General features: G+C 44.5%; 1 protein-coding gene across 1 annotated transcript in view; it reads left to right on the top strand.

Moving 5' to 3' along the window:
- arvcfb (ARVCF delta catenin family member b) overlaps positions 1 to 13,683 on the top strand; it is an 82,081-nt gene extending 68,398 nt beyond the window's left edge. Inside the window, exons 13-20 of the mRNA XM_076271343.1 lie at positions 2,585 to 2,735; positions 2,985 to 3,177; positions 4,095 to 4,206; positions 4,497 to 4,587; positions 5,603 to 5,656; positions 7,076 to 7,167; positions 8,813 to 8,925; positions 10,589 to 13,683. Coding sequence (XP_076127458.1) covers positions 2,585 to 2,735; positions 2,985 to 3,177; positions 4,095 to 4,206; positions 4,497 to 4,587; positions 5,603 to 5,656; positions 7,076 to 7,167; positions 8,813 to 8,914 — 795 coding nt within the window. The 3' untranslated portion in view covers positions 8,915 to 8,925; positions 10,589 to 13,683. The remainder of the gene's footprint in view (positions 1 to 2,584; positions 2,736 to 2,984; positions 3,178 to 4,094; positions 4,207 to 4,496; positions 4,588 to 5,602; positions 5,657 to 7,075; positions 7,168 to 8,812; positions 8,926 to 10,588) is intronic.
- Positions 13,684 to 14,063: the final 380 nt, after the last annotated feature.

Genomic DNA, 14,063 nt, shown 5'->3' on the forward strand with positions numbered 1-14,063 from the left:
AATTCATTTATTTTCTTCATTTTTCTTCATGATCTGATTCTGACATTGACATTCACAATCTGATTCTGATTTACTGGACTATTGGACTCTGCAGTAATACACGGATGTGGTCAATAAACAGATTTATCTCTTGCATAAGTAACACACAGGAAATTACCGTGGTGTGTAATAACTGAGCAATTTTCTTGTTTTTGAAAGGAAGTCACTTTTTGCTATTCAAATAACCTCAAATTGGTCAGATATGTAGAGTAGACATGATTAATGTTGGAAATTACTGTTTCAGCTGGAAATGGAATATCTACATAGGCGTAAAAAGCTCATTTTTTGCCACAATCTCTCCTGTGTGTCAGTGGCGCATTATTTGAGCTAATCCTTAATTGTCATTTTTAAAAAGATTATTTATCATTACAAAGCTCTTTTACAATTATTGTTTGTTTGGCTAAATACTATCATGCTGTTTAGCAAAGAATATAATCAGTCATGTTTGGGCTACTTACAGAATTAATGTTATGGTCTGAAATTGGTCAGAAAGGAAGCGCTTTCTTCAGAGTTACATTAGCATGCTATTGTTCTAAGAAATTAAGGCTGTTCTGTGCAATAAATTGGCAAAAACTGTATGTTTTACAAAGGTATGCATCGTATCCCCACAGAACAGTGCACACCGGCTTTAACCACAATGCAAAGAAAAGGGAGGCACTGCTGCATCACTGCACAAATGGATAAGAACATCAGAATCTTTGGTTGGAGAATGAAGTTGCCTTACAGGTCCTCAGCTGGCATATTATTAAGTAGTATCCATGAAGCACCACTCTCATCGTCAGCCATGAAGGGCTTTAGAATGCTGGCCTTCTGGGCAGAGCTTCAAAGAAAATGTGAAATCCGAGACTGGACAGTGAAAAAACTGAAAATTATTATTTTATTCTAATTTTATTCTAATTGGCAATGGCGATGGCTTGACTGTATTTTCCATTTGTTTTGGACCTTATTTAATTGATAAAATATGTACACACACACACACACACACACACACACACACACACACATACACACGCACACACACACACACACACACACACACACACACACACACACACAGTACACACACACACATATACATACGCAGGGGGATCTGAGGGCGAAGTGGAGAGTCCCAGAAGCACCCACACCACTACCCAGGGGATTGTGGGATAGTGAGCAGGGGATCTATCACAGGGGGGAGGCTTATGACAGCAGGTCAGCACACGCCAGCAGAGAGGCTGCTTATGGGACAGTGAAAGCTTCTCACACCACACAGGGGGCACAGTCAGGTACCCCCCCCCACCCCCACCCCTTTACTTCCTCACAGCCACCCAGGGAGGAGGCTCATGGGCCTGTCAGTGTTTCCCTGTGTCGTCAGTCTCAGGCGCCCGCTCCTTGCCGCGCTACAGCAGAGGGGCTTAAGAGGTTCTTCTGACACAACCCAGGGCCTGTTTGCTACCAGAGGCACGTTCTCCGCTCCCACCATTCGTCTTCATAAACGTCCCCCCGGCAAGCATAACATCTCCCTGCTCTTATCTCTGACACATGTCCAAACACTTAAAGTAGCTCCCCTCCCCACCGCACCAATCCCCCCAGCATGCGGCGTGCAAACTGCATGGCAGACAGCTTAAGTCCAGACTCGAGCATTACGTTAAATTATGGGGTTGTCTTCAGGAGAGGCAGTGGCTCTTTTGAAAACGGGTGGCAGCGGCGATGGTGCCCAGCGGACACGCATCCGCCCACTTCGTCACCCCCTCCGTTCGCCATCTCTGCTCCCGACCCCACCTCTCCCCCCCCCCCATCCGAACCTCGGCAGAACAGCTTAAACTGCGGTGCCGGGCTCCTGGGTGACGATTTGAATGTGGCGTCGCTATGCATAAACATGCACTCGCCTCAGAGATCACAGGGCCTTAGCGGCGGCTGATCTGAATGCTTGGCCACACACTGGGCTCCCGGAGCCCGCTAGGCCCAGCCCCATCACAGCCCGGGCAGCGGCGTCGGCAGCTTGGGAGATGGACATATTGTGTCTTTGGTCCGTAAGAGGATTTGAGGGCTTTTTGCAAATGCCTTTTCATCCTGTCCCTGTGCAGAGGGGAGAGGGACTGCAGCTGAGAGAAGGATTAAACGCCCGGTGGCTCATGGCTTCCCCCTGGTGGTGGCTGTGCGGTACTGCAGCAGCTTAATTACATCTCTAGGGCCCCCGAGCCCATCTGAGGAGCTCTTTCATGTCAAATGTAAATGTTTTGTGTTCCAGAGAGAAGAGAGGAGAATCCATTGAAGTTTAATAGAGACAAATTACATTATTTACCGAAGAGTAATTTTTGGAATGGAGAAGCATTGAGGCAATTCGACCACAGCTCAAGCTGGGGTTTTTTTTCCCGATTTATTAATTTATTTTTTGTATTAATGTATTCATATTTTCTATGTAATATAGAGATTAGAGCAAGTCAAGATTAGTGAGAGTATTCATCCCTTGTTTAACCTAAACCCTTCTCCACCCCCCTCTCTCTCTCTCTCTCTCTCTCTCTCTCTCTCTCTCTCTCTCTCTCTCTCTCTCTCTATACAGTGGTCGAACTACATCCGTGCCACCGTGCGCAAGGAGAAGGGCCTGCCCATCCTGGTGGAGCTTCTGCGCTCCGACTCCGATAAGGTAGTGAGGGCCGTGGCTATCGCGCTGCGTAACCTGTCCATCGACCGCCGGAACAAAGACCTTATAGGTAAGGGCAGCCACTTGCCCCTCCCATCAGTATGTGTCTAGCCAATTAAAATAGAACTTAAGTCATAATTTTATATATATATATATATTTATATATATATATATATATATATATATATATGTGTGTTTCTATCATATTCTGTATACATAATATTTCATGTCTTGGTTTACTGAGACTGTTTGGAGAATTGTTGTTAGGAGTCTATTCTTCCTGTAGATGGCCGCTGTAATCTCTTTCGCCCTTGTGCAGGGAGTTATGCCATGAGGGACCTGGTCAGCAACCTGCCCAGCGGTCAGCAGCGGCCAGCCAAGAACCTGGAGGAGGACACGGTGGTGGCCATCCTCAACACCATCCACGAGATCGTGACGGACAGCTCGGAGAACGCCCGCTCGCTCATCACGGCGCAGGCCATCGAGAAGCTGGTGGCCATCAACAGGACAAGGTAGCGTGTCACACACGGGGGGTCCAGAGACGGCCTGGGGAGTCCAGTTCTCTTTACATCCAGAGCTTATCTTCATGGCGCAAATCTGGGATTGCACTGATCATGGGGTGCCTTAAATAAGAGGGGGATGGGGCTGGGTGGCTTAAAGGCATTTTATGAGCTTGCTGAAATGCCCGGGTTAAAAACCCACGCAAAATGCCTTTAGCATTAGTATGGATGGAATGTATGCCTGCAGCCTTGTATTGGTGGCCTCACATAGCGCCTTCAAAAGAATCCGCTTAAATAAATGTATAAGACTGCGGCGCACGGTCAAGGATAGGCCGTGTTTTTTTTTTTTTTTTTGGTGTGTGTGTTGCAGCGCTGCATTTTAGGCCTGTTAGAGGTGTCGGACGCTGGGCCCAGCCCGCCTTGTTCATAGCCACCTCCGCTAGAGGATATGAGGCAGTTTTAATCAGACTGTCCTCTTCATTTCCTCCATCGACCTCATTTAGACCAGTATTAATAATCACTGCCCCACAGCCACCCGCAAGCAGACCTCTTAATAGACCTGCTTAGCAGGCACGTCACGTCCGATGTGTTTTTGTCTGGTTTGCAACACCAGGATTTTTCAAGCTTTTAAAAACACACATAGATATCCGATGTATCCACAGAGAGAACCATTTCTCTCCTGATATCCACTCTGAGTAGAGAGAGAGTTGAGATTGCTGCTGCAGGTGACATAGGAAGTGATTTTAATAAGATATTGTGAACTAGTTGGGTAAGGTGATTGAGAAGCTACTAGTGGGAGAGTGGGAGTAGGCATATGCTTTGTGTATGAGGCCCTGTGGCACTCATCTTTCTTTTCCCTTTCTCTCTCTCTCTCTCTCTCTCTCTCTCTCTCTCTCTCTCTCTCTCTCTCTATCTGGTCATCCCTGTAGCCAGTCCCCACGGGAAACCAAGGCTGCTTCCCACGTGCTGCAGACGGTTTGGAGCTACAAGGATCTGCGGAATGCCCTGACCAAGGATGGTTGGAACAAGACCCACTTCCAGGTAGGGATCTCAGGAGACCTGGGCCCCTCCGGCAACACACACAATTATTTACATCTGTCTATGTGTGTGTGTGTGTGTGTGTGTGTGTGTGTGTGTGTGTGTGTGTGTGTCAGGCTTGGGAATGTATCACTTTTTCTCCCCATCATGCACTCAGTGGGAAGTTTGGAAACTGAGTTTCCTGGGCCTGCAGCAGCCCTTCACATCAATGCTTTGAACCTTCCTCTGAGTCCCTCTCTTCTCTCTCTCCTCTCTTCTGATCTCCTCTGTGTGTGTGTGTGTGTGTGTGCTAGCAGCCCACGGCAACCGGCGCTCCCAAGGGCTCCAAGAGTGGCAAACCCGGCTATGATGACACCACCTTACCCCTGATGGAGAAGAACCAAGGTCAGTGCCTAACCCTGGGTGGAGGAGGTGCCACAATGGGGGGGGGGCTGAAGGGACTGCTGTCTGTCTGTCTGTCTGTCTGCCTTTCTTTCTGTGTTTCTCTTTCTCTCTCACTGTCTCACTCTCTGCCAGCAGCCCCGTCTTGGCAGGTTGAGCACCTCGGTGTTGGGGGGGGTCAGGTCCCGGGGGTTGGGGGGGGGGGGGGGTGTGGTAGTCGGTGAGGGAAGGAGGGGAGTGTGTTGCTGAGGAGCCACTCTGGTGGGTTTGTGAAGAGGAAGCTGCTTCTGCCACGCTTCCTCTCTTCCCACGGTGGCCACCTCTTTCAAATGTGTGTGTGTGTGTGTGTGTGTGCCCGCGTGCCACCCTTTTCTGCCCTTGCCCTCCATCTCTCCGTCCGGCCGCCTGGCTTCCCCCGCTCTCTCACCCCGCTCCCCATCACCACTCTCTGGAGTGTTTATGCCAAGAGAAAACAAGCAGAAGCATCGCAAAGGGAGGCCGTAGGTTCAAGTGCCCCTCCAAACAAACCCACGCTATCACCTGCACACATCGCTCATTCAAGCTCTCTGCCGAAAAAAAACCAAAAAAAAAAAAAAAAACATAAAGCTTCTTATACAAGCTTTGCACGTGTCTGCAAACAATGGCAGACATCACTCTTTGGGCTCGATTGACTGCTAGATTTTTCTGCTCATGAAAGCATCTCATCGAGAGAGGAGTCTCGAGCATGACAGCACCACTCAACATTTATGTTTGATTTTAATTTGATTTCTCTTCTCACTTTCCCTGATGCCATACATTATGTGTGTATATTGTGATCAGCTGCCACTCCCACCCATTTCCAGCTTGCCTACAAGGGAGCGCGGAGGCGGCTGATAGTTGGAAAATGCGGACTATATGTATATATATATATATATATACTTAGCGACTGAAAGCATCTGCATTCAAGCTCAAACAGCCGTCCCATGTTCTCTCCATGTGCATTGAAAATGGAACAAATCAGCGTGTAAATGCTTTGCAGGCAACAAGAAAAGTGGCAGTGGTGATATGATTCCTCTGGACGAGCTGGGTCCAGGTAAGAAGGAACGCTTGCATGACGGCAATCAGATAAGGAACGCTACATGCACACGAGGCGCTAACTCTCTTCATCTCTGTTGAAAGCAAATAGTCGAACTCACCCAAATAATCCATTACTTGGCAATAACCAGTCACTTACTGTAGTAGGAAACTTTCAGACATATTGAATGCAATTGTGGGAATGATTATGTTTTGCTGACATGATCTAGTGATCTTACTAACCTCACTTGTTTGTTTTTTGTTTGTTTTTTTGGTACTGTATGGCCATTCTAACTCTACATGAGCTTCTGTGTAGAAGCTCAGATGCTGTCTGCAAGACCCCTCTTTTGACAAGGTGTCTTAGGATTTAGTATTGCCACTCACACTCAGAACTAATAAACCCTGACCGGGAGTGTCATGCTCTTAATTTCAACAAAGGACACAGAGTTACCAGTCCATCTGCTCCCAGACCTGTGACTCTCCTCCCTCCTCAGATCATACAAGTTCCTTTCCCTAGTTCTGTCCAAGAGCCTCAAGTGTTGTATATGGATTGAGTAAATGAAGACTTTAATCAATAAAGTTTGATTAGGTAAAAGTGAATAAAAAAAAAAATATTTATGAAAATTCCTTGAAATGGAGGATACCTCGTTTTTGGAAATCAAATATTCTGCCATGTGTTTAGTCTACCCTGAAGGTTAGTCTACATTGAACCCTGTCCATGGCTGTGTGCCGCGAGTGCTTCCTGAATTCAGATGGTTCTAGCAAAAGCAGAGAGCTGATCAAAGTGCTGGCGAGGGCTTTTTGGCTTTCTGAGCATGTACTGCGGCCTCTCTCTCCCCCGTCTGGGAGCGGGGTGGTGCTGGGCTCCTGATGGGGGTCAGCGCAGCAGGCCATGCCGACACAACTCTGCTGATCAGAGCATCCTCACGCTGCTGTGTGTGTGTGTGTGTGTGCATACGTGTGTGCGTGTGTGTGTGTATGTGTGTGTGTGTGTGTGCATACGTGTGTGCGTGTGTGTGTGTGCGTGTGTGTGTGCAATGTGCATGCCCATTGCTGCTAGGCACGGTGGTCATGCCCTCTTGTTTCCCTGTGTGCACTGGGCCTGTGGTGGAGACTTGAATGGCAGTAATTGGGCCATGGCAGTGCTGGTGCTTGCTGGGGAGAGAGTGGTGAGAGCCCAATGTCCAGTTGTACCTGCCCAAACATGGGGAATGCATCCTACACACACACACACACACACACACACACACACACACACACACACACACACACAGGTTATGTTGAGCTTGGGTATAAGCAGCAGCAACAACAACAACAACAAAAGCGTTTTACAGTGAGGGGGTTGGGGGACCTCACTACAACCACCGTTGTGTAGCGCCCACCTGCTGTGCCGGAGCTGTGTGATTCTCATGCCATGACCTCTGCGTTCCCCCCTCAGATGGCTACTCCACTATCGACCAGAGAGATAAAGACTGCAAGTATAAGACCGGAGACGGCTCGGGCGACGCCACCGAGAGGGAACCCTTAAAGGTATGTGGACAGGCAAAGGTGGAGTGGCTCCTTAAGGAAGGCTATTCTGGAGTTGAATCGTGACATCCAGAGTCGGAGCTATAGCCTCTTTTGAAGAGGCACTTCAAATAATAATGACTGTCCTGTGAAATGTCTTTGAAACCCTGAGCAAAAAGAGAATCATTCCAGTCAATTGTTTTTTTTTTGTATTGGTTCGACTTTGAGAGCAATGGTCTCGTCAGGCTCGGCTGTTAGGAGGGTGAAGTTTAATTTCTCCCCCACGCAGTCAGCCACAACTGTGTGTGTGTGTGTGTGTGTGTGTGTGTGTGTGTGTGTGTGTGTGGCGAGACTACCGACACGCTCTTATAGCGCGGACCAATTTGCCAGCCACAGATCTGAAGCGGGAGATAATTGAGTGCAAGCTTTGTGATTCGCAAGTCATTAATCATGGGATGATTAAGAGACTCCTGGCCATGCCCCCCCTACCAAAACCAGCCACCCTCCCTCATGTAGATGACCCAGAGTTTATTGAAGAGAACGGACCACCTATCAAGTGCTTTATTGTCTACAACTCCACTCCGTCTGTACGTCAGGTTTAGTGATTTGTTCTTGACCTTGACGGGGAGAATTTGTATCTTGGCAGTTTCCACTTTGTGCGAGTTAGGATGTGTTTGTGTGTGTGTGTGTGTGTGTGGCCTTGTCCAAAGAAACAGTGATAAGCCTGCCAAGCAACTTTAAAAGTTTAACATTATATATCATACGCCATAGCTCTGTCAGTGTGCTTGAATTATTGTTCATAGAACTAGAACCTTGAATTCATGCCACGTTCAGTTTATTTGTAAAAAAAAAGCCATGGGACACAGTCAGTTGACTCCCTATCTCTGAAGAAGTGCACCCGTAAGTGAACTGGCTTCGCATCTACAGTATATAAGCAAAGAGTGAAAATGGGATCCTCTAATGGGGGGCCTTCAGCTATCTCTCTCCACAGCTACTTTGCCCTCTGTATTTTCTATGCCCGTAGGAAGGGCAGAGGATACAGCAACCAATTTTCTCCTTCCTGTATAGGCGTCAAATTGAGGTGGCATCCCGCCGGCAGTTCAGTGTTCGGGGTACACAAAAAAGGTCCCCTGAAGAAGGAATGCACAGGCATACCTCTCTCACAGAGGGGTAGGATTGGGGCTGGGTGGGGGGGGGGGTTGGAAGCTCTCGTCGAGTGTGGGGACGTTAAATGGGTTCAACCATAGCCGAGTCTTGCAGTGGATATCCTCAGGCTGCAGTCCGATATTCCCTCTTGCGTGGAGAGCTCATGAGTGTGTCTCGAGGCTGGTGCAGCCTGGGTTTACTGCGGCTGATGTCGGCGATCCGATCTTTTGCGGTTTGTCCTACTTAACCCTGCGCAAAGACCCTGTCCTCACTGTTGCCTGAAAGCCGGCGTTCAACTGCTGTGACCCTTGGTTGTGCCTTTGTTTTAGTTTTTTTTATTGCATGCTATTCTTATATTGCTTTTATCAAAATCACTGTTCCGAGGCTTTCCTCCACACGAGGACTAACACTGGCTCTGCAACCCTCTATGTTTGAATTTAACTCTGTTATACTCTGGTTTTTTTTTAAATTTGTTTGTTTGTTTGTTTGTTTGCTGATAACTCCCTTCTTCCCGTTGCTGCAGAATGACACAAATAGGAAACACTATATCAGGAGCAACAGGCCCGCAGTCAATCTGGTGGATGCTTGTGATGTTAAACCTCAGCCTGTTGACTCCTGGGTCTAAATGCATGCATGGTAGGTCTGACCTGTTTGAGTGTGTTTCGATTGTGTCGTCTTTTTTTTAATCATATTTTAATTGTATTTTTAAACGATTCATTATGGTTTGTTTTCATTTTTGTAACAAGTTCATTATCCCTAACCTTGTGGCGCATCCCCCACCTCTTCCACCACTCACAGTTGTTATTTCCACTGAGGCTCTGCAGGACCCAGAGTAGTTGACGCTAACTTAACACTAAAAGTCTGGTAGCACTATCGACTTTGACCAAGCCACTGCATGATTTGATTGCGTGCCTGTGCTAATGAAATCAGCGCATGTGATGTGTTGTAATGCCATTTCCCTGGACTTCTCGACTCGACTTCAAACTAATCTGAGGGGCTGAAAAGTCGGCAGTAGAGGATTTGCTGCTGCTGCTCGCTGCCTCCAGCACCCCCCCCCCCCCCCCCCCCCGAGTACCTTCTCTTCCGTGGGAGTTGGAATGAAAAGCATCGGTAGGGAGAAAGCTGGGAGATACCCCCCCCCCCTCTCCCCAGCAGCTGTCCTCCCACGCCTCCCCACATTTCTTCTGTGGAAGACTCCGGGAGAGGAGAGGAGAGGACTCTTCATGAATAATAGATGGCTGGCAGAATAGCCCCCAATGTCGCTCCCGTCTGGCAGTGTGGAGACGATGGGGGGGGGGGGTATCTTGTGAACTACTCTGGGTTAGCTGTGGGCCACTGGTCCTGCTTAAGCATCGCATCGCTTCACTCTCACACTCACCCTCATCTCACATCTCCATCGCCATTCATGTCCGTCACTGTCAGAAATCTTATCACTGCTGTGAGTGCTAGGGGACAAATGGAAATCCCTATGTTTGTTTGTTGTGCTTCTTGAGTGTCTACCTCTGTGTAATTCAGCTTAGTTTTAGCACTGTGGTCAAAACAAAATATATAAGAAAGGAAAGTCAAAGATCTTTAAAAACTGGGACTGGACATCCCAGTTACTTGCTCACAGTTACATTTTATTTTTTTCTGTAGAGGTCATTGGTTTATGAATAATGACAGCATGACAGCATTGGTGTTAGTGGAATGAGTCCAAAATCTAATACTTAAATATGGATTGGACAAAACGTATAAGGAAAACATACTGGTTATTTCAGTTATGTGTGCAGAATCCATTTCCATTGGAGGCCATCAGATTATGGAAATGCACTCTCCTGCCCTGCCTTCCTGCATTCAATAATTTGACCCTGCTGTATACCAGAGGAGTAGATCAATAGACTCCAGACAGCCTCATGAAAAATTCATGTAGCCTTTTGTCAACTTTTGTAGGCCACAACTTTGATAAGAACAGTAATGAATTTCAACAACAAAAGAAGCTTCATTTAACCACCATTATGCTGGCTATTGAAAGCCACAGATTTACATCCATTACATGTTTGATAGCCATCACCCTCATTAGAATCATCACTCTCTCTCTCTCTCACCAGTATTCTGTTCAGTGCTGTGTTAAAGTACATTTTATAATCATTTCATAAATGTGTTGGATTTTACTCTTAAGTGTATTGCGTTTCTTGGTGTTTCTATGGTAACCATTTAAAGTTACAGGTATGCCACATGTACATTTCTCACATTGATTTAAGGTTAGAAATCAAAGTTAAACTTGCACTAACTATTACATGTTCCTACCCTAACTCTATAGGCCTAAATAACAACATCTCAGCTAGAAGAAGATCTCGCATACCACCACCACTGCCATACATCATGGACCTCGATTTGGAGTTGACTCATCAGCAGACTAAATGAAAGAAAGAGTGAAAAAGAGGAAAAATACAATCATCCAGCAGCCAATGTTTCATTCTTTTCAGCAGAATATATGACATAAATACTTTTAAAAGAAAAGAAAAAGACTTACACTTTTCATATCTACATTCCCACTGGACATAGAAGTTCTCCTTTACTGATGGGTGTGCTGATGGCTCAGATGGAATTGACAGAAGTGTTGGAGATGAGAAGGTGAATTCAGGGAAGACATTATGAACGTGTGTTTGAATGAAGGGGTCAGGGGTCAGGGGACAGAAGATTTGTTAATTAGAAAATTATTGTTTGTTAATGTTAATCTTGTTTTTGTTTGTACGTTTCAGCGTATTGTTTTGTTTTGATTTGTGCCGAGGCATACATTTAAAAAAAAAATTCTATGTTCCTTTGGTTCTGTTGGTTTGTTTTTGTTTATATTTGATTCTTCCTTCTTGTTTGGGATTTCTGATTTGATGGACTGTGGTGAGGTGGGGCTTGGTGTTGGTAGATGTTGGAGGGTTGATGAATGTTTTTGTGGTTTGAGTTTCGGGGGGGTACTGGAAGCTTCTAGTTACATGCCAAGGGCACTGGGAAGAAAGAGTAAGATGAATACGGACTAATGCCATTTCATAAACACACTCCGCATACATCGTTTCACTGTGTTTCTTTTCACTCTTCAAGTGATAATTTGCTGCGTGGAGTGAGTTTGGGGACCCAAGTGCCCCTATTCAAATAAGAGGATTTTACAGTCACAGGTACCAGCCGGAAGTTGAAAACAGGAAAAAGCTGAAAGCTTGCTTGTATTGTGAGTTTTGTGCCACGGGTTGTACGTAACCAAACAGTCAGCATGACATTTTTTGAGTCAGGATGTTTTCAGATTAGCAGGAATCTTGGTTGATTGCCATGTACCTTACAAATTACCACGATCCTGGATGATTGCCATGTGTGCTTTTCAATGAGATGTCCAAAAGGAGAAAAAGAGACTGAAATTGTGTTTGTACAGAGTTTGTGTGAAGAAGAGCACTAAGGGGAATTAAACAGTCTGAATCAAAGGGTAGATTTTAAAGCATTTTATATTTTTGTTGGTTTTATAAATGTATATTGGAATCTGAAAAGATGAAAAAGAAAAAAAAATACAATCTTTAAACTGTCTATACATTGTCAGGTGAAAAATTCATAACATTTCATTCTGGGAGTGCTTTCTGATAAAGCATCACCATATTTGTAAAAAAAAACAAAAAGCAGATGAAATAGTTGCTTAAGTTTATCAATCATGTAGAGTCATGCTGAGTACATATTTATATTTTGTATTTTCAAAAAAAAATAATCTTAAACTTTCGTTTAAGAAGTGGATGAATCCATTCTTGAATTGACATGGCTGCCAAAACTCACCAAGACAGTGGACGGACTTGACCATCACTCATGAATGATGTATGCAAGGGGAAGGGGACAGATCAGGGTGGACAGATGAACGGACAAGCTGTGTCAGCCTCATTATACTGCCGTCACGCAAACTTTTGCTTAGGCCATCACAGTACAAACAACATGCTTTGATATCGTCAGTGCATCTTAACGTAAATGATGCAAGCATGACAAAATATGTAAAGATGTTTGTTATTTCTGTTTTCTGAGTACTGGGTTTTTTTGTGGTGTGGTTGAATATAGTCATTCTTCACCAGAAAAAAAAAAACAAGCAAACCCAGGGCAACGTCCAGCCCATGTAATAGATAACGGTTAACATGTTAAGAGTAGAAGAATCTTAACAGAGACAATATTGTGTTTGGTTTAACATTCTCTCCCACGAGAGAGACTGAACAATAGACGAGTTCACCAGAAAGTCTGAGCATCAGCTAAAAAGGGACAAGAGGTGAAAAGATAAACAGTACACGTCACTAAATATCTCTGTATTTGGGTTCTTCCTCAGTCTTCAAATGGACACCCAGCCTATATAGGGTGTTCTGCATTATGGACAACTCAATCCATGTGTCAGCTAGGCAAATGGCATGTGCCTGCATTGAAGTCTGAGTTTCGTTTTTGTTCCATTTTTTTTCTTTGTGATGTGACTTTGTAAAGCTTGCTGTTTTTCTACATAGTGTTAACAGAGACTTCTAATGAAACAAAATACAGTATGTGTATTAACTTTTTAATTTTGAAAGAAAAACAAACGAGTGCTATCCCCACGTTATATGGTCTTCAGTCCTGTGTGCATACACTGGTAAACTCCTCTCTGTTTTATTACTGGCTGCCTTTCTGCAGTACACAACCAAAGGATTTTGGGTTTGTTAACACATAGTACAGTTACAGCACATGCAAGAAAAATCTATACAGTAAGTCTGCTTAAGGCATTTAATCAGAGTGTACATTTATAAAAACACAAGTTGTGTTGGGCTGGACATACAATATATGACAAAGACCAGAAAGAAGAGCAAAATCAGAATAGAAGGACTTTTGTAGATATCACTAATTCAAGGCGTCAGAGTAAAGTAATTGTACAGCTTGGTAGCAAATGTGTTTGTTACGATCACGTGCCTTAACCTTTTTTCCATGTTAGATAAAAAAAAAGATTAACAATGTGTTTTCTATGCTCTGTTTGTTGAGTCCTGTTTACCTGTTTTGTCACTGCTCGTCAGCACTTCCTCTTCTTTCTTTCCTTTCAGTCTCTCTCTCTTTCCCCTCTTCCTCCTCCTCCTCTTCTTCCCCCCTCACACTCACACATTCACTCTCTCTGTCCTCAGTGTAGTCTAGAACTTTGGTGGGTTTTTGCCTTGTATTACAATGTATTATAAACTTTCAAAAAGATAGACATTAAAAAAGGGTTTGATTTAATAGAGGAGTAAGTTGTTAATGCTTTGCTATAGCGTTACGAGAGCGAAAACAATGCCACAGTGACAGAATGTATTATGTTAATTTTACTAATACCAAGAGGAAATTAAAAAGCAATGAAAATACAGGTTTGTAGAGTAATTTGGTGTGTTTTCAATAAATCATGCCTGGAAAGAATGTTCTGTCTGGTGTTCATTTCTCTGTTATTTGCATGAGTAATGCATTATCTTTTTAGTATGATGAATTAATCTTTTATTTTAATTCTTGTGTAGCTTTATTTAATGTTTCATTTGTAATAATTTAGGATATTTATATATTTCATTGCATATTATCCTGTGGACTAATCCATGGTAGGCCTAATATTTAGGATCAGACAGGGGGTCTGAATAATTAGCAGGAAGAAATTATATGAGAGGATTGCCCTGAGCCCTAACATTTAAGGATTAGTAATATTACTAAACCATAAAGCACTTTTACTGTTTGTGTTAATGCTATACATTAGTACCTAGTAGACTGTGCGTAATGCTTTGGACTTGTATCGTATTGGCTCCATGAAA

Source organism: Alosa pseudoharengus, unplaced genomic scaffold (genome assembly GCF_046254945.1).
Source record: "Alosa pseudoharengus isolate Yale_2024_CS ecotype anadromous, Long Island Sound unplaced genomic scaffold, YU_APseudo_1.1 YU_APseudo_1.1_scf_6, whole genome shotgun sequence".
Lineage (NCBI taxonomy): Eukaryota > Metazoa > Chordata > Actinopteri > Clupeiformes > Clupeidae > Alosa > Alosa pseudoharengus.